The 21,086-nt window shown below is 49.9% G+C and overlaps 1 protein-coding gene across 1 annotated transcript in view; it reads right to left on the reverse strand.

Annotated features, from left to right (window-relative positions):
- Nucleotides 1–2,286: 2,286 nt before the first annotated feature.
- MTHFD1L (methylenetetrahydrofolate dehydrogenase (NADP+ dependent) 1 like) overlaps nt 2,287–21,086 on the reverse strand; it is a 186,223-nt gene continuing 167,423 nt past the window's right edge. Inside the window, exons 27-28 of the mRNA XM_044244055.1 lie at nt 9,228–9,348; nt 2,287–2,653 (exon numbers count right to left, since the gene is read on the reverse strand). Coding sequence (XP_044099990.1) covers nt 9,259–9,348 — 90 coding nt within the window. The 3' untranslated portion in view covers nt 2,287–2,653; nt 9,228–9,258. The remainder of the gene's footprint in view (nt 2,654–9,227; nt 9,349–21,086) is intronic.

Consider the following 21,086-nt stretch of genomic DNA (forward strand, 5'->3'; position numbering starts at 1 on the left):
AGAAGAATAAAAAGAACAGCGACAATGGGTTGGCTAAGTGCCTGGGGGCTACTTTCCTGAGCCTGCGTCGTCTCTCCCTTTTATCACTGAGTCCCCGGGGTGTGTTCCCCTGGGAGCTCTCACAGGCTTCTTCTGGTCTGGGTCTTGATCTCTGCCAGAGTGGCTGCTACAGGAACTCGAGCAGGGAGGAAGGGAGCCCACTTGTCTGGGTGGGGGGGTGGGTCACCAGGGTCCCTCTGCCATTTTGGGGCGGTCCGTGGTTTCTCACATCTCAATTGTAGAGGCAGAGAGAGATCAGATCTTTCCCAAGAAATCTTCTTGGGAAGAGTTCTCACTTAAAACGACCATGTCAAAGGTGGTACGATTTCTTTTCCTTAGGCCTTGGCCTCAGAAGACACGGTAGATAAACGAGCTCTTCCCTGTAACACCTGCTCCAGTCTAGAAGGCCTCAGGTCATTGAGTTGACAAGCCCGTTAATGAACCTGCCGAAGACCTTTCTTATCAGTGAAGGCTGCTCCTTCCTCGGCAGGAGCGTATTATAGCAGATTAGTAAATAGTCGAAAACAAAGCCATCAGAGCATGCTGGCCACACAATGGGAAAATAGTTTGGGGGGCCCAGCAACACCTGGGCACGGTTATCCGGCCATTCATCATGAGCATTTGAAAAGCTCTCCCACATTTGTGTTTGGGTTGCTTTTATTTTTTTCTTTTTGGTGAACTGGCCAGTTGGTGAGGAGATAAGGGAAGAAGTCTCTGGTCTAAAGCCCCTGGAATGTAGATTTCTTGGGCGCCTGGGTGGCTCAGTTGGTTAATCGACTGCCTTTGGCTCAGGAGTCCCAGGATCGAGTCCCGCATTGGGTTCCTGGCTCCACAGGGAGTCTGCCTCTCCCTCCGACATCCCCTCTCATGCTCTCTCTCTCAAATGGATAAATAAACTCTTAAAAAAAAATTTCTAAAAACACTTTGAAAAACAGAAAATGAAACTGAAAATGAAACTGAATAGCAGAGGAAAATTATGAAGAGTCGAATAACAGAAGGCAACTGCTTAAAAAATGAACTTGAAAATGAACTCCTGAGCAAGACTGCTTCCTGAGGGCATCACATAGAGAACAAGTTTACTGTGGACCCTTAAAACCTTCAAAGTGTTAGGTAGTTGATGCTATGTTTGGAGAGGGGGACTCCCAGATTGCGGACGGGGAGGGGGAGCACCACACACTCTTCCGAACCACCAGGCTAAATTGTTCTTGAGACACAAGAACAATGTGGGGAGGCGTTCTTGTTATTTTTTTAAATTTATTGCTTAGTTTTTAAGATTTTATTTATTTATTTGAGAGAGAGAGAGAGAGAGTGAGACAGTATAAGTAGGGGGAGCGCTGGAGGGAGAGGGAGAAGCAGACTTCCCGCTGAGCAGGGAGCCCGATGTGGGGGTTGATCCCAAGATCCTGAGATCATGACCTGAGCCGAAGGCAGACACTTAACTGAGTCACCCAGGCACCCCGGGGCTTTCTAGTTATTAAGCTATGTTTTGGAACACACTGAATTGTGCATAAAGACACATTATGGGCAGAGCAACTACGGAGCAGGGTCACTGAAGGAGGCAGCACAAGAGGACGCAGGAAAGAGCCGACGTCAAGGTCTCCTGCAGGATGTGCCTGCGGGACATTTAGGATATTTATGGTGACTACTTTCCTTACACTGCTGAGAGGACAATCCCTTCTTGTTTGCTCCTGAATCCTTGGTTTTGTCTTAACGTTGATATAATTTTATGTTATTGTAGGAAGACATGGAATCAAAAAAGGGTCAGCAACTCCCGGGAAGAGGGTCCAAGCCATAGAACATTCTTTCCTACTAAGGAAGGGTTGGACCAACGGACAAACACTTGCCAAACACCTGACCTTTAAGAGTCTCCTTCCTTTGCCGATGGGCCTTGGGGAGCTTAACGGCCACTGAGATTCATTCACTGGGGGAAGAAACGCATCAACCCATTAGTTTTTAGGTAAGTGATGCCAAGTTTACTGGTGCTGAAAACAGTTCTAGATATAAAATGCACTTTGTTTTCCAGGGTATTACCACTCTCCGGCAGTCAGAAGATTTCACAACGGGCCAGATATTTCTGTGTGTGAGCGAGTGTGTGCGTGAGCGTGTGTGTGTGATTTCTTTCTTGTTTGGTTTCCAAAGCCCTGGCTGTATTCACAGTCTTCCAGAAGATCGGTGTCAGGTCACAACCCCAGTGTGAACCGTTACCTCTAGAGAGCAGAGTTTTATCTGGCATGGAAAACTCACTGGTGGGTTTTCTAGACACATGTTTATTTGCAGTTCAAAGACAAAATAGAAAACTCCAGAGTGGAAAATGCTACCTTTTAGTTCACACTCTTTTAATCCCTCCATCCCCATAAAATAAACTTTCTGAAGTGTAAGCAGTGGGAAATAATGTAAACTCTGCAGAAACGGAAAATAAATTAGTTTCTTTCAAACTCGGTGGAGGTCCTTTTACCGGACAGCGAGCTTGGTTGCACACAGAACTTGGTCTTGAACAAAGAATAAATCTTTGGCCTATTTCCCCATTGCTCCCACGTTGCGTAAGAGGCATATTTCAAATTCACTTTCTTCTCCAATGGCAGCAAAAAGGCAAAGAGTAGTCTGTTTCGTGAGCCTGGAAGACAAAAACATGTTTCCGGGGGTTTAAGAACAGCTTTTTATCCTGTGGTGTTAAACTGTTACTAGGGCTCTAAAAAGCTGGAAACGGAAAGAAAATTCAACAGCCAATAAGGGATTCTCTTCACAAGACAAGGCCGGGATCCCTGTCTGGAGTCTTTTTACTTAAGAGCCGCGGAGAAGCCCAGGGTGTGCGACCGGGACCATGCACACTGTAGGCAGCGAGCCGAGCCCCGAGAAGATCAGGCAGAAATTCCAAAATTCTAAATTTGGGCTCTACAGTCTCTAGGATCCTGCTGAGTGAGAACGCTTGGGATTTTAGAGATTTTAGATTAGGAATCCTGTCGCCTTGGATTTTGGTTTCTCTTATGGTCGCCACAGAAAGTGAGGTCTGAAAAATGCATTTAGGGCACAAATGGAAGGGAGAAGGTCCGGACCTTCTTACTGATGTTGAAGCTTTCTCCGATGCGGCTGGAACCTGCCATCTGCTTGAAGGAGAAATGGTCTAACTACATTTTACAAAGAATAAACACACACCAGAGTTCTAGAAAACACATGGTCACCATGGCAGCAGGGACTGTAAAGGCGGGTGTGGGGCCTCTACTCTGAATGTACACATGGAGGAGTCGATCTGTGGGGCCAGGAGTTCACGCGGGGCGGGAGAACAGCGAGTCGGCCTCCCACCGACGAGGGAGGGCTCTGGAGCCGGAAAGGATGCTGGCTTAGCTTCAGAACTCAAGACAGGACACTGGGAACTCAGGATGCTTCCCGAACATCTGATTCAAGTCAGGGAAGTACACAGAAAACAGACGCCCGGCAAGCATAATCATCATTAACAAAAAAATATTTTTTGCGGTGAGGAAGGGAGGTGTTTGCCTGGTGTGAACCGCACCCCCTTCCCTTCCCCCTTAGAGAGGTGGCTGGTCTCAGTCAGTGACTCTAGTTCTCCCTGACCTGAGGCTCCGCAAGGCCTGTGGAGGAAGGGGGGTGGTGGGCTTCGTGGACTGGAAATAACCCAGGGAGGGCAAGTCTGGAAGGACCTTCCAATCAGACCAGCTGATTAGCCGCGTGACGTTAGTATCCAGTGGTTTAGTGTTTAAAGGGGCCTAGAGTATGTGGCTCCAGGTCTTAAGAAAAGGCAGAATGTTGGCAGAAGTACAGAAAGTCTGAATATAGATTTTACGAATTGGAAAAGCAATCGTTATGGTGAGAATTTAAAAAGGAATCAGCTGTTCATTGTTACCCAGTTATTCAGGGGAAAAAAAAAATTTCAGAATTTTATGAAGACAGAACATATGAAACATTCTATCTTGGTATGGGACTGGTAAGAAACCAAAGCATGCCCAAACAAGTTTCTTCTTCTTTTTGGCTTGGGGTGGGGTGGGGGAGGGGGTGAGTGAGCGAGAGAGAGTGTGCGAGTGGGCGGAGGGACAGAGGGAGAGGGAATGTTAACCAGGCTCCACACCCAGCGTGAAGCCCAACTTGGGGCTCGATCTCACGACCCTGAGATCATCACCTGAGCCCAAATCCGGTCAGATGCTTAACTGACTGAACCACCCAGGTATCTCCAAAAAAGTTTCTTTAAAAGGGAGTTAAGAACTTCCCACCTATTAAGCTTCAAAATATTCCATTTTAGTTCGACAGATGTCAGTGAGCTGGTAAAGATGGCATCGCTGAATCCGTCCCCACCATCTTTTATTTAAGTGGCCTGGGCTTCCAACTGCGTACTCCAAGGATGGCCCGGGACGACACACTCACTAACCTCTTTTTTGGAGAATAATCGTGATCAGTGGTTTTTGAGTGGTTCCTTGAAAAGACAGTCTCCGTGAGCCCTGACTGTTGTTTGTAAGTGACGAATCACTGAATCCGACTCCAGAAACGTACATTGCATTGTGTATCCCCTAAATAAAAGTTGAATTTAAAAAAAAAAAAAAAAAAAAAAAAGGACCCAAAGCACAGAGCCCAGGTGCTACCCTCGGGAGCCCCGAAACCTTGTGGTTTATGGACTGGGGATGACAAACCCTGCCTAGGGAGGGCTGCGGCAGCAACCGCACTCAAGATGCATTTATGATTATTTAATATCATCGAACATTCCTGCTCTGAAGGTAGCTCTTAAGGGAGAAATGAGCAGGTATGACACTCTTTTTTGCATGTGCTATTCTAGAAAAAACCTTCTTGGTCAATAACAAACATCTAGACGAGGGCTAGAGTCAGTCTGATGCTGGACTCTAGTCAACCACATTTGGGGACAAAGGGGATACGTGAATTCTTCAGGAAATCTACCGGACTTTATAGTGTCTGCCTGGAGCCCGCTGCGACTCAGATATAGGGTGAAGGTTCAGAATGAGATACCAAAAGGGAGGGGAAAAATCCAGTCCGAGTCCAGTTGCCTTCAAACAAAAGACTAAAGTGTATCGTGGCAGGGTCCGATCTATTGGGACAAACGATGTATTTTAATTAGTTGCGTCTGGTGCCGTGGAGAAGAAGGAGTCGGCCCTTCTTCTGTCAAAAGTGAAGACACCACAGGGGAACCCGGAAAGAAGCAAGAGCTCAACTCTGGGGACTTTTTGGCATCTCCTGTTCATATGGAGCCTCACGCGATTTCCTAGAGGGTGAGGTGAGCAGGAGAGCAGAGGACGGGGGAGGAGAGTAACAGTCGGCAGCAGACGTCAGTCGTCCACGGGGCAGACGGCAGCAGGAGCCACGGAGAGTAGTGAGCGCATGGCTTCCAGCCGAGTGCACGGAAAGATCTGGAGTCTGACCGCCACGGGAGCAGAGCAACCAACCAGACATTTATTTCCTCTTCCGATGCCCAAATCTGTCTCAGTTGACTGTCATCTGAACGTTCACATTTTTATATTTTGTACTTTTAACAGCCACAGACCTTCAATGTCGGTAGAGGTGGTCCCTGACTGATGTGTGCATGAGGGCACAGGAGACAGAGAGGCTGTCTGTGGGGTCATTATATTGAGGAGTCCCCGGGGGCGCCTGGGTAGCTCAGTCGTTAATCCCTCAGCTCATGATCCTCGGGTCCTGGGATCGAGTCCCGCATCAGGCTCCTTGCTCACTGGGATGTCTGCTTCTCTCTCTGTCTGCCTCTGTCTCTCCCCCTGCTTCTGCTCTTTTGCTCTCTCTCATATAAATAAATAAAATCTTAAAACAAAACAACAGAAACAACAACAAAGAGTCCCCGAGAAGGAATGTTTGCTTTGTACGGTGGTGTTCTCCCGTGACACCAGATCCAGATCTGTTTTCAGGGGTGCAAGCAAGGGTCAACTGATGGTGTTTGAACCACTGCCCAGCGAGCCTAGAAATGGCATGGGGCAGCTCATGAGAGGAGGCTTGGAGGAGTGAGTGGGAAGGGAAAACATTCAGTGAGAGACAGCCCTGTTAGAAAAGAGCTTGGACAAAGTCATTGCTTTTAATACCCAAATAACTGTCTTTTGTTAGAAAAAAAAAAATCACCCGGTGACCCCCAAATTACAGGTCTGCTCAAATAACTGGTTGGCATCTTCTAGAACAGGCCAAAGTTCCCTTGCCTGTAAGTTTGGCTTGGCAGTAAGGATGGGGTGAGCGAGTGAGCAGATCCCAGAGGAGCCTGGGCCTTCAGGTCTATCAGCTGTGCCGCGGGAGCACGCTGCTGGCCTCCCCAGGCCAGAGTTTTCGTGGCACCGAAATAAAACTGCTCACCTAGCTGGGCTGATGCCAGCATGACATGCGACAGGGATGGCGAAGCGACCGGTGCCAGCCATGGGAGGAGTGGCGGGGTGGAGCACGGGAAAGAGCCCAGCGGGTCCTGTGGGTCGGGGCCACTGCACAGGGGAAGCGCCTGCCTCCAGGGGGCGCTGTGACCCCCCAGGCGAGCGGCTTAGCACGCGGCCGGGCACGCGGAGGCGATCTGCACAGGCCAACCTCCTGGCCTCCAACCCTTGCTCGAGCTTTCAGTAAACCCCGAGGGAACACAAGCCTAAGGATCTAAGTGTCCGTGACAGCAAAGCGAAGGACGTGTCCCTGGGCGTTATCTGAGTCTTAACTGCAATGATGAAGGCATAATTGGGTTTTTAGCACCTTCTTGGGGGACAGATGAAAATGGACCCCAAGGGTGGGAAAGTACTGTCCGTGAGAGGCGAAGGGCGACACACACTTGTTCTGGGGAGAAGTGACACAGGGCAGCGGCAGGGCATGACGGGTTCTGGACGCGAAACACACAGTGCCACCTGAAGACCAAACGACACCATCATCCAGGCTCCCGTCCACAGGCTTCCTGGGTAAATCAGTCCCCCTGGGTTCCTTTGGTGGAGTTTTCTTTTTCCGAACTGACACAGATAGGAACCGTGGTTGTGGTTCGAAGTGAACACGGCCCCCGCTCCTCGGGGACAAACACATCCAGTCACCACCGAACACCACACACCGACACCAGACGCCTCCGCACCTGGGGTTAATGTGATTTCACAGAGGCCCGGTCGCCACCTTCCTCATCACGGCCTAGCTCTTCGGCGTCTGTTAGGAACCAAGGCTCACAAGAAGAAAGCCACGTCCGCACGCGGACTCCTGCGAGAATTCCGTCTGCCTGGCTCCGGGCCAGCACTCAGGCAAGGTCAAGTCAGCCCATCAGGCAGGCCCGCGGGGTGCCGGGCTCGGGAACAGCGACAGGAGTGAGCGCGGAGACTGCACGGGGGCCGCTTGGGAAAAGGAATGTGGCTTGAGAACACGGGGAGGACACGTTTGATGTATGCGATGAAGAAAAGCAGCCTCGAGCCTTGACAACGGCTGAGGGGGAGTCTTCCAGGCGGCACGGCCCAGGAGGCTGGCCATTTGTCTTCAGGAAGGGAAGCGAGGACAGGAGCCGGCAGGTGTGGCGGCAGGACTGAGGGGGAGACAGGAGTAAGACTAGGGACCCCCCACCGCTCAGGGCTGCCTACGGGAGCTCCAAGCTGAGCCCAGTCCCCTTAGCTGTGTGGACTCTGAGAGGTCAAGGGGTCTCATTTCTGCTGCTCTGTCCCTTCCTGTGGCTCACCGGGCCCTCTGCGTTAGAGGACCTGTCCTGTCTCCGTGTGTCTGTCTGCTGGTACAAGAGCTGAGTGTCCCTGTCAGGTCCACGCTGAGTGTGACATGTTAGACTGTCCCCGACTAGACAGGACGAAGTCCTGACCTCCAGGACTGAAGCCGGCAAAGGTCTCTGTAGATGTCACTGAGTGAAGATGCGGTCAGTGAGGTGGGCCCTGATGCCATGTGACAGGAGCCCCCGCGGGAAGACAGAGTGACACACACAGAGTAGGCCTCGGCCGTGCAGGCGGAGACGGAGCGGTGTGGCTTCAGCCAAGGGACGTCGAGGGTTACTGGCAGCTTCCAGGAGGGAGAAGAGGCCAGCGCGGACTCTCCCAGAGTCCAGAGGGGGCAGGACTAGGCTGACACCTTGACTCCGGATGTCTAGCCTCCAAGAGCACGGGAGAAGCCACTCACTCGTGTTGTTCTGAGCTGTCCTGATGTGCGACGTGGTGACAAGAGCCCCACAGGGAAGGAACGCAGCCCGATTCCTCCGTCAGGGGAGTCGGCCTCTGTGTCGAGAGAGAGGTGGTTGGAAGCTTGAGTTCGGCTTTTAAAATGACCGCAGACACAGCAGTCCCCGCGGGGGCGGATTCGCCTTCCTCGGCTTTGGCTATGCCCCGGCGGTGCGGCCTGGAGCACGCGGGCCTCCCGACGCGGGCTCAGAAGGTCACCAGCAGCCCAGGGCTCTGTCATGCGTCTATGTCACTGCCCTCACGTCAGCTCGCACGCAGCCAGAGTCATTTTATCATCTTCAGCACATGAGGAAGGGCGAGAGCAGGACAATAAGGTATTTTGAGAGACGGAGGGAGAAGGAGCACTTGCGTCCGCTTCGATTCCGACACTCTGTTCTGGTGACGCTGTTGCTAGCAGCCGCGGCGGGGAAGCTCCTACTGCGCCTCGGTCCACGAAACCCGGGCACGTGCGAGCCGCGGCCGCGAGAGCCCGTCCTACCCGGGGTGTGGCGCTGACCGTGGCCGCAGGCGTCGCTGTGGGCTGCCATGGGGGTCGTGTGCCACGTGAGTAAGGGCGGGCACGCTGCCAGCTTTAATTCCGGAAATAGTCTTTTTATGAGTTTACAGTGTTTTTTCTTTTTTTTAAAGATTTTATATATTTATTTGAGACAGAGAGAAAGCAAGAGACAGAGCATGAGTGGAGGCAGAGGGAGAGGCACACTCCCCGCTGAGCAGGGAGCCCATCTCGGGGCTTGATCCCAGCACCCCGGGATCGTGACCTGAGCTGAAGGCAGATGCTTAACTGACTGAGCCACCCAGGCGCCCCTATAAGGTTCCTTTTTTTGTGGCAAGAGATGCCTTCAACAAATCTATACCCATCTACCTGCATATCCACCTCTAGGAGTGGCCCAAGCCGCAGGCTCTTATTACGTAGGAATTCACAGTAACCAAGTCAGGAGACGACCTATCAGACCGCGTTTTGTAGTACACACTAGAAAACCCAAACAAAATAAAACTAAAAAGTATTTGGGGGTGGGGGAGAAAAAGCCAGGAGAAGGCACAGCAGCCTACCTGAGTCAGGTCCTGCAGAAGCTGGGTTCATTTAGAACAAGCCTTTAACTTGCTCGGTTTCTGTATCAAGATCTATATCATAGAAGCAGGGCCGGGTCGGCAGTCCTGGCATGGTGCTCATCTAGGGGAAAAAAGAAAACACGCTCTCTTAGCAGATGCTGCAAAGCGATCACTCCAAACACGGAACATGGAATGGCCAGAATTCCCTATGTGACTCAACGCTGCCGCCCTACCTTTAGGTCCCATACGCCTGTACTCTTTTTTTTCCCTTTTTTTAAAGATTTTATTTATTTATTTGACAGACAGAGATCACAAGTAGGCAGAGCAGTAGGCAGAGAGGGGGAGGCAGGCTTCCTGCTGAGCAGAGAGCCTGATGTGGGGCTCCATCCCAGGACCCTGACATCATGACCTGAGCCGAAGGCAGAGGCTTTAACCCACTGAGCCATCCAGGCGCCTGCACCTGTACTCTTTAAATTCGCCACCTGCTATTTCAATCTTTGTTCAGGAAATGGAATCGAAGAGGCAGATGTCCGCCTCCTGGAAACAGAGACCGCTTCCCTCCCCCCACGGCCACATGGCACATCTCTGTGATGCTGATTTCCAAACCCTTTCTTTCTAAATCACATCCTTAAAAAAGTTGAGCCCCTCCAGATGAAGGGGCCGGTGGGAAAGGGTGAACCAAATAACAGCTTCCTCCTCACCCCAGGACCCGTTTCTGTAAAACCTACAACTCGCGGAGGGCAGCTGGGAAACCTAAGGCCAGTAACTGCGGTTTACGACACACCAGACGCTGGGCCAAGTTTCCCTTTTTTGACCCTCCCACCAACCCTGTGAGGTAGGCACTTTCCTTATTTCCATGCCACGAGGAAAGATGCCAAGATTTACAGAGGCTAAGCCGCTTGTCCAAGGTCACACGTGATAAGCCACAAAATGGGAAACTGGACTCCAGGCCCATAACCTCCGATGACTCACTGAGCCACCACCATGGCTGCCGGACCGCTCTGTGGGTTTGTGGATTTTACACGGCTAACTTAGTTAAGTCCCTGGCCTCGCTGAGAAGTAGGTACTGACTTCAGCCCCACTTTCTGGAGAAGACAGAGGGCATTCAGGCACAAAGGCAGGGGCTCGAGGACATCCAGCACATCAGTGGGGGACACAGGATTAAACCCAGCTTTGCCGCACCCTGTCCAGATCAGGGTTTAGCGAAGTTGGTCTCTGCCCCCTTGCACCAGAAACCCTTGGCATCCTGGGGAAAACTGCTGACTCCCTGGGTGACTCACACACTAAAACACGGACAAGGACCTAGACTGTGAGGCTCCTGGATGATCTACTCCTTATTATTTCAGTTTTTCCTACGATGCTTTAGTATCGCACTTTTCACAGCAAGGATGCTGCACGCGGTCCTGCGGAGTGTGCTTGGCTTTGCTCTTTGAGGATGACGTGCTGTGTCCTGCAGAACTCTTGCCTCTCCTGGCCAGCGACCGTTCTAGTGAGCCGAGGCTGTGTAACAGCCAGCACTTGCAGCTCCACAGTCCGCCCACGTCTTTCCGCCTGGCAACAGAGCTCAGCTCTCTCACTTGCTTGGGCACTGACTTGGCATCTCTCCCTCTGCCATGCACCACCCCGTACACCCCCTGTCCGTGATGCTGCCAGCCTCTTGCTGCTAGTACACGGGTCTGTGGACCAGAAGCATCGACATCACTGGGAGCCTCTTTGAAACCTCAAATCTCAGAACCTGTCCCAGGCTAGCTGAATCAGAATCTGCAATCTCAGCAACACTCCTGTGATGTGTGTGCATGTAACCATTCGAGAAGCATCGCTTGGACAATGTGGCCAGGGAGGCCTCCTTTTGCGCTGGGAAGGAGGCTCCCCCTGGCAGAAGCGGTGAGGAGGGAGGGGCCCGGAAACACCTGCTGCACCTGACAGCCGTGCCCCCGTTGCCCTGGCTAAGCCACTGCCCCCCGAGAGTGCAGTGAGGGGGCAACGGGGCATGCTCCCTGTGCAGCTCAATGTACTGACACCGCGCTGTGCGGTGGCCAGCTCCTGTCTTACACCTGCACGGGATTGCGCTTTAGGTATGTTGTGGGCGGAAAAGGCTTCTGAGGCTGGTCTGGAGTACGGCTACCGTTCGCAACAGGTCTTGGAGATAATGTGCTCTGCGTTCCGAACATTTAGCTGCAAATAAAGTTTTGGCACACGGCCTCTCCCTGTTTTCAAACTCCACTGATGTGGAAAGCGACGTGTCCTTGTCAAGTTCCTGTTCCCGGCGGAGCAGTACTATTTTTCTGTGGTTGCTATCGTGGCTGCACATATTCGGAAGGACCTCAGGGAGAAACCCAGGCTCACTCCGCTGGCACCGGACACGAAACACAGAGGCCACTGGTGGCAACGGTGGCTACTTGTTGCCAGTTGTCCGTGTCCAAGTCCCCGCAGGGACGTCATAGCCATTTTCCTGCCTAACTTCACTCCAGCGTGGGCCCTTGGCGATGCCTTCCCAATGTGTGCAGGCATGTGGATCTGGGCAAAGGAATGAGCAGTTTATAGCTGAAGAAATGACGGATCATTTTCAGTCACAGTGATGCTGCCCCATCCTGTGAATCAATCTGGAGGTCAAAGGCACATTTAGTCCTAAGAACATCACCCAGACTTTGCTGCTTTGCCGACCGCCAAGCTATTGGGCCCAGAGCAGACTTCGGTGGGGGGCAGGCCTGCCTCCACACACGGTGAGAAGGCCCAGGAAGAACCCTGTGTGGCGTGCGTGGCCCACCTGACCAAAGCCACCGTGGCGGCTTCTGCTGGAGGGAACACAACTCCACTGCCTGCTCGTCTGTGCTCTTTTCTTGATGTGAAAGTTCCACACTTCCTCATTAACTTTTTTAGCTGATATCAGCAGAACAGAGGCTGGCAAAGGTAGAGTGCAGCTCATGTTGTTCCTGGCGCTGGCCTACTGGCTGCAGTGAAGCCAAACACGCATCTTTTTGGTCATTCTGATGCTTTCAGAGCAAAACAGGGAACAAAAAGGAGCCATGATAGTAAATACTGGGAGGTGTGAAATATGTTTCCTCTCTTTTCAACCCATTTCTCTCAGATGGGGGAAAAGAAGTTCAATCAGAAGACTCCCATATTCCTTTCCAATTACGCTATTGTTTCCAAGAATCAGGACCAGCAACACAGACAGGAAGGCACACAGTCTGAAGAGACAAGGGGACTCCCTGCCCCATGGACAGAGAGCTATCCCCTGGGAAATCTACCTTTAAAATAAAACTTCTCCTGCTGAGCAGACACAATATGGAATGATGTTAATGAGACCTAATGCACTCACATCAAATTCTCTTTGACTAAAAAACTCTGTTATCAAGGGCTTGTGGCCCCAGATAAGAGTCAGAACTGTAGTATGGGAAAGAAAGAATTTGGAAAGCCCTTGGGAGTTGACCTCTGGCCCCTTGCCTGGGGTCAGAGGTGATCTGTGTTGACTTTATTTGTGCATCCTCTAAGAAGGCCCCCGGCTTAAAATAACGGGGGGGGGGAGCCACTAAATTGTACTTACTTGTCACGCTGCATTAATGGATTCTTTTACAAAGGCTGAAAAACATGGGCTTTTGCCCTTCATGACCCCAATTTTAACTACAACCAAGCTTCCAAATCCTTACTGATTTTGGGTTAAGCTTATTTTGTAGAAACAATGAGTTCTGTAATGTAAACATATGTTAAACCTAAAGAGAAAATACTCATATCCTTATAAGTAGCCATTGTAAGTCAAAGAATATTCTCGGCATGAGTAGAAAAATGACTACAAATTCTGTTACTTGAAGTGATAGAATTGTAAAGTTCTACTTAACCAACATATTGTTGTAGTTTTGTTGTGTCTGCGTAATTTTTTGACTTCTCCTTAAATCTACTACTTTTCTTTTTTTTTTTTTTTTTAAGATTTTATTTATTTATTTGACAGACAGAGATCACAAGTAGGCAGAGAGGCAGGCAGAGAGAGGAGGAAGCGGGCTCCATGCTGAGCAGAGAGCCCGACGTGGGGCTCGATCCCAGCACCCTGGGATCACGACCCAAGCCGAAGGCAGAGGCTTTAACCCAGTGAGCCACCCAGGTGCCCCAAATCTACTACTTTTCATACTGAATAAATCACCCAGTTTCATTTTGGTTTAGAAAGAAGCACTTTTACTCACAACTATTTATTTTATTCTTGTAGCTTATAATTCAGGGCGGAATCCCTTCTACACACTTCTTCCCTTCCTCCAAGAGATGACAGAGCACGGTTGGTAAATCTCATGTTGGCGCAAAAATTTAAGAATCGAATGCAATGGTTAACCACCATGGTTAACTACAATGGTTAACTACATTATGATATAACTTAAATAAAAAGATTCTTATGAAATAATAACTCAAAAATGTAAATTCCTTATTCAGCCGAAGTATTTTCCGAGCTATAACTGTAGTGTCCTCTGCTTCTCAACCTTTTGGTTAAGATCAAGCTTAAAGACAGTGCCTGGCAATATCAAAATATCAAGCCTCAATAAATACTTTTTAAAATAGATAAGTAAAAATGGAGGATAATTAGGAAATTAGGATAATGAGTGAATTAGGAAACAAGCAAAAAGAAACGTTCTTGAGGATGGGGTTTTTTCTTTGTTTCTTCCCTTTGTCTTTGAATATGAAATTGAAGCTACTCTAGAATGAAGCATAAGGAAAAAATGGTGGAGTGTAGACGTCCAGTGACTGAAAGAGAGGGGTATGAAAAATCACTCTTATAAAGACAGATATTGCTGCTATGACTGGAATTTCCATTTGCCTGACTTGGCGGAGATGGATGTTCTGGGATTTTTTTCCTGGGCTTTTAGGTAACATTCACCTGCACAGCTCGACCACATTCCAAACGTGATCTCTGGTTTAGTGGCTAGAGATACTCCGAGATCGCAGGGGTGTGTCCTGCTGGGGGCCCATGAGGTCCTGTTCCGGTGTGAAGGGATGAGGTGTGTTCCATTCAACGCAGCAACCTGTGCGGAGAGCTCACTGTGGGGACACAAAGGTGACCGGGACCTGGTCCCCACTCCCAGATGGACAGACCAATAAAGCAGACCACTGGGCTATGTGGATCAAGTCACCTTACTTTTTAGTTAAAAAAAATTTTTTTTTTCATTCTATGATTTTTATATAAAAAGAATTTTGTGTAATAAATTCTTAATGTATGACTTTCTAAGACGTAAGTCATGTTCAGTTTCTCTAAACATTACCATATTGTGCTCACATATCGTGCCAGGATTACACAGCTGAGGTTACTCTGATTTATGTCCGTGGCCTTGAACGAAAGAATGAGCAAGCACAGTTATTTTCCTCATCTTTTTGAGGGGCGATTCTCACTTTCTTTTAGGAGTAGGAAGTTAGTCCCTAACTAACTTTTCTTTCCATTTTTAAAAATCTACTTAAAAAATATAAAAGTAAAAAAAAAAATAAATAAAAAAACAAAAACAAAAACAAAACCGTAGAAATAAAAGGCAAAGTCCTCCTGTCCTCATATGCTTCCCAGACAGAAGTCCTGTAGACAATTTCTTGTGTCAACTCCTGAGTAAGTTTCTCTTCCTATTCAAGACATGTGTCTCTATAATGTATACGTCTATCATTTGGTACAGAAATCAGATAATGCCTCATGGACAATTCTGAAATGTGATTTTCAGGGAGAGTAACACTGAAAAAAGGTAACTGGTGAAATTCCCCCAAACAAGGGAATGTTCACTGGAGTGTATGAGGACAGAGCTGTCACTAACACATTCGACTCCTCAAGTCTACGGGCCTGACTTCTGGAAAAGGAGAGATGGCAGGAGTCCTTTTAGAGAGAAACAATGATACATGTGACGCAGGATCTGACCCACCAAACATACACAAAGGAAAGGAAGAAATTCTGCCACATTTCTGCAGTGCCTCTGGCATCAGCTACAAAGTTCACATTACAAAGGACTAAGACTTTGAGTTGAAAGGCTTTGAGAAGTCTCCCCTGACTCCAGCATTTTTTCCTGTATTTGTTCTGATTGCAAGGATGGCGCTCCTTAGTTAGCTTTCTGTCTGTGGCTATCGGGGGAATGGCCTCACGCTGGCTTGCTCAGTAACACGATGTCCTTCCAGTCCCCGTGCCCGGAAGCTCAGAGGTGGCCACGGAAGGCTTGGCTGGGTCCTGCAGCCCCCCAGGTTTCTTGATCCTGTCCTCTGGGTGTTGGCCTCATCCTCAGGCTTCTTGCTGCGTGGGCAGCTCTAGGCCAAAGACTCATACCCCCAAACATCCAAGCAAGTAAAAATGTCTTTTTTTTTCTTTCAGGATTCGTTTATTTATAAATTTTCAAATTAGTAACTTGGTGCCCTGACAACGCTAACGGGGACACCTGTGATGTCATGCACATTAGCACTTAACATGCATCGAATCCCATGTACTTCCTACGACCCTATAAGGCTGGTGGAGCCCTTCGGCCCTTAGCCCCACTTTGCATATTGGGAAAACAAGACCTGTAAACGCATAATAAGGTGCCTCAAGTCTGGCAGCCCCACCGTGACCGTAACCCCAGAGCACTAAGCCCTCTTCTATCCCTGCACTGAGTTCCTTGCCCCTCGGTGGTGGCAGGTGTGCCACACGGCTGGAACCGCACCAGGAACAGCCGGGAGCCACTGTCGTGATGGGAATCGACCAGTCCTACCGAGCTACTGATTTCTCAGCTATAGTATTCAGCTAAGTAAATGTACATGTAAAGTAAACTCAGCTACTTTACAACTTTTGCCTGGATTCTTTTTAAACCATAACAATTTATTTAAGGACATGATACACGGCTTACGCTTGCGGTAGTATCTTTCCAAATTACATTTTAAAAATCTAGTCAGAGGGGTTGGCAGTGAGGAAGTCATATCCTTATGGCTGTTAAAAAAATCTCCAGGGGCGCCTGGGTGGCTCAGTGGGTTAAGGCCTCTGCCTTCAGCTCAGGTCATGATCTCAGGGTTCTGGGATTGAGCCCCACATTGGGCTTTCTGCTCAGCAGGGAGCCTGCTTCCTCCTCTCTCTCTGCCTGCCTCTCTACCTACTTGTGATCTCTATCTGTCAAAAAAAAAAAAAAAAATCTCCAAAATGACACACATACAGTAACGCCAAGAGTTTTCTTCTTTTTTTTTCCTCTCAAGATTTTATTTATTTATTTGATAGAGATCACAAGCAGGCAGGGAAGGGGCGGGGGGAAGCAGGCTTCCTGCTGAGCAGAGAGCCTGATGTGGGGCTCGATCCCAGGACCCTGAGATCATGACCTGAGCCGAAGGCAAAGGCTTAACCCCCTGAGCCACCCAGGTGCCCCAAGAGTTTTTTTTTCCTTAAAAACAACAGGCTTGGTACTGTTTAAAGATCATCTGTGAAACGTGGATTATGTAATCCCCTCTGAAAAGTGTAAAAACCATTATCCACTGGAATAAATGAAGAGCCACATCAACTTTTACTTAAACATTTCAGGGAAACTATTTCATAACTATGTCTGGAATTTGTTCTGGTAACTAATTTTAGCGGGATGGCAAATTCTAAAATAGACAAATCTAAAGCTAACCGGGGATCAACTGGTCGGTTTCCCTGTCACTTGCAGACGTCGTTTTTATCCATTACCAAAAAGATCTGTGAAAACCATGATTACACGGGTGTAGCAATGGCCTCGAGACAGTCGTGTGGCCTCCCCTGGGGCCCATGAGGATGGGCATCCTTGGTAGCAAGGCTCTCAGTGGCAGTCGGGGGAGTAGCAGTGACCCACTTAAGACTGGAGTGTGGTGGGAAGTTCTCCACGCCTGTAGGACTTGTGGGCTCTGGAGTGAGTTACTTCACTGAGCCTTGGTTCTTTATCCGGAAATACAGTCTGAGTATCAAAATATCTACGCTACAGGGTCTATTTCAAAACTCAAACCAAATAAGGGAAGGACCCTAGTTTAGTTCTTCCCACACAATCAATTGCTACTGTCATTTTATTATAGGATGGACAACCGTGACGATCTCCTGGTGTGAATGTGTTGTCAGTTATTTATGGTAGACACAGGAGAAGGAAGTTTGAACACTGTTCTGATCTAGGAGGAATTATAGATTTCTAAGAAAAAAACGTGAGATGGGTTGGCAAGATTTCCTCCTACGTATTCTGGCTCTGGAAACGATTTCAGAAGCTGGGCTTTCTGGTCTTCCTACTTAGGATACTCAAATCTAAAGCTAACCCCACAACAGTCCGGCCCTAAAGAACGCAAGCAAACAGGGACTGCTCTTACTGAGGACAAATCTTTCCAAGGAGAAGCCTCTGGAAGCGCGGTGATGACCGGACAGCAGGCAGGACTCCAATCTGAGCTGAGTGGGTTGGAAACGAAGTCCCCTGTGTCTGCGGGGGCGGGGGCACGTTCGGTCCTCAGCCAGCCGGCCCACAAGTGGCAAGCCACGACAACCCCCAGCAGCGCTGGCAAAACAAACGAACTGAATGATGTTTCACCACTTGGAATCGGTACCGAGTCATCCAATTCTGGTTTCTGGGAAGCCTGTCATCTGAAAACTAAGCCTGATGCTCTGATGGTTTTCATCCCAAGGTCCTAATGGTTCTCTTTATTCTGTAACCCACTTAAAGAGGAGAGAAGAGGCAGGGGAAGGGGAGAACAGGGGGGAGGAAGGCAGGCGTTGGGGATGAAAACTGCTTTTACTTAGCGGGTCTGGGCTTTCTCCCCCTGGAGCTTGTTACAGACAGAGCAGCCGCCGCCATTTAGTCTCTCCCTCTTGTCCTTGCCCTGCCCGACCCCTCCGACCCCCGTGGAGCTCCTCTGCAGGGATAATAAGCTCCTGCAGCAGGGAAACACAGCAGGATGGAGGGAACCTGTGTCCGTTTCTTTAAGGGCCCCTTTATGCTGTTCTGGGGACAGAGGCAGAGTCCGGGGTCTGGGGAGGCTGCCGGGAGGAGGGGAGGGGTGGGAGCTGTCTCCTCCCAGGCTCAGCCTTGCCCCCTGAATTATTCTAAATACTAGGGTTTGCCCTTGTCCGCAGATTTTGTGTGTGTGTGTGTGTGTGTGTGTGTGTGTGTGGTGGTTCCGATCAGATGCTGGCAGGGGACCCAGGAGCTCACACGGGGTCTCTGAAAGGCATGTGATGGGCTGAATTGTAGCCCCCACCCCACGTGGTGAAGGCCTCTGCTCCAATAGCACAGGCTGGAGCCAGGGCTTTGAGTCAATGAGGTCCTGCAAGCTGGGCCCCAATCCAATAGCACTGGTGTCCCTGTGAGTGGAAGGGCCACCAGAGACCCATGCACACAGAGGGGAGGCTCTGGAGGACGAGGCTACCTGAAAGCCAAGAAGGGGGCCCTCAGGAGAGACCACCCTTCCGACACCTCGGCCTTGGACTTCTGGCCTCCAGAGCTGGGAGGGAATACCTCTGCTGCTCAAGTCCCCCGGTCCCTGCTACTCTGTGGTGGTGGCCCAAGCGGGCAGACACGCCGTCCTTCTGAGGGTAATTCCATCCCTCGGCACCCTTTCCTGCAGGTCAACAGAACACGTTTTTCTTCCGTCACTTTCCCCGATGCCTGGATTGTTAGACTAGACTGTCCTAACTCCACTGCGTGCCAAGGCTTCTCTAAACAGGACCTTTCTTCTCACGGCCAAGGCCAGACAATAATTACAGGACCGCGTGCTCGCAGCCAGTGCCTGGGCGGGACACACCCCGCTGCCCAGACCTGCTTCCTCTGGGTTGACACTGTGCAAGCAACAGAACTCGGCGGAGGTAAGCTTACCTGCATCTTTCACAATTCCTGGCCCCGCCCCTCCTGTTTCTCACCCACCCAGAGAACATGTGCAAACCAAGGCCACCCGCTAAGAGAGCAGGATGACAGATGCCCCCGTTTAAATTCAATTTTTATCGAAGTAAACCACAGACGCGGCTTAAAAGTTCCCGGGGTCCCTCAAGGCATCCTGAGAGGACAGTCCCCCTCTGCTGCCGCCCCCCGGCCCCTCAGCAGCGTTTCCACTCCAGAGGACGCCTCTCCCCACTCCCAGTTTTGCTTGTTCCTGTTCCCTGTGTGGGATTTTGCAAGGTCCCTTAGTACCTGTTGGTTTGTGCTATAGAAGGTGAGGCTTGAGTTCTGTTACGTCGACCACGCGTGTATCCCTCTCCTCTCCCCGACTCTCCAAGCACACCTGTCGCTACCTCCAGTTAGCTCAGGGCTTCCCGGATTACAACCATGACCCCGAGTGAGGCCATCCTGCATATTCCCAACGCCCGGCCGTTCCGGGACGGCTCCCACCTCTCCCTAGATAGAAACTGTCTGGCCTGAGCTCGGCCTGCCCTGTGCCTGTCATTCACACACCAATACCCCGGCCGAACTCCGGGCCCCCCTTCCTGAGGCCACGCACACCATGAGCCTCCCCTGCAGCCCAGCAAACAACCATCTGGTGGGAGCTCTTTGCCACGATCCTGAGGCCTCCCTTCCAGTCCTTTCTATTGTCTGGTCCTGTCTGCTGACCCCACACTGCAGCAGACGGACCCTCAGGTGACTTCTAGTAACTGCTTCCTCATGGTGAGACCTGTTGCTTGCCCTTAACCAAGAGAATGCGGTGGAGGCAATGGGGTGGGGCTTTGTATCTCCGCCCCCACTGGCTTGCAGCAAGTACCATGTTACCAAGGGGCTGAGAAGGCCACGAAAACCACATGTCGCCTCCAGCTGATGGCCAGTGCATCGCTGGGCCCTCCGTCCTCCAACTGCCAAAAAACTCCAATCTGCCAATAACGCTTAAGCGTGAAGAGGGGCGCCAGCCTGAGATGAGACCACAGTCCCAGCTCAAGCCACTACCGCGGAGACCACTGTCCCAGCTGAAGCCGCTACCTCGGCCTGAAGGAGGAAGCTTTGCTTGTCCGCGCCTGGACTCCTGATCCATGACAACTGAGACCTAACGGATGTGTACTGTTTTCAGCTGCTAAATGTGTGGGAGTTTGTTACACGGCATAGAAAATAGAAAATCGATACACGTATCTTCCTCTTTTAAACACCTTTTCTCTTGTTTTTCTATTTGCTGCAACTTTTATTTTATTGTTATTATTTTACTAGAGAGAGAGAATGTGTGTTCATGTGTGTGCGGGGCGGTGGGGCGGGGGGCTGGCTGATGAGGAGCAGAAGGAGAGAGAGAATCTCAAGCAGATTCCACACTCCGCGCAGAGCCCAACGCAGGGCTCGATTCCATGACTCTGAGATCATGACCTGTTGGGTGCGTAACTGACTGAGTCACCCAAGCGCTCCACTGCAACTTTATTTCAAAAACTGAATTATTTAGTAACTTGGCATACAATAAGCCGCACGGGTTCAAGGTAAAGTCTGCTGCATGCCATTGCAAAACAAGTTGCTCTAAGCATTTATATACAGACCTTTATAGGTTTCATTTCTTCTGAGTAAATAATTAGGAAAGGACTTATTTATTCATTTTTTGGTCATACGGCAGGTATGTTTAATCAAAAGGACCGGTTTATTTTCTGAAGGGGTAGTGCAGTCACGCATCATTCTAGCAGTTTAGGAGAGTTCCAATTGTTCCCAATCCCTGGATATTTGGTATGATCAGTTTTTTAAAAAATTTAAATTCAATTAGCCAACATATAGTATATACATATGTACAGATAGTACACAATTCGTTTCCGATGTAGAATTCAGTTATTCATCTTTTGCATATAACACCTAGTGCCCATCACACCACATGCCCTCCTTAATGCCGACCACCCACTTCCTTCCTCCCCCTTCGCACACCCCCACCCCTCCTGCAACAGTCAGTCTGTTTCCTACAGTTAGGAATCTCTCACGGTTTGTCTCCCTCTCTGATTTCTTCCCAATCAGTTTC

The sequence above is a fragment of the Neovison vison genome, chromosome 1 (genome assembly GCF_020171115.1).
Source record: "Neovison vison isolate M4711 chromosome 1, ASM_NN_V1, whole genome shotgun sequence".
Taxonomy (NCBI): Eukaryota; Metazoa; Chordata; class Mammalia; order Carnivora; family Mustelidae; genus Neogale; species Neogale vison.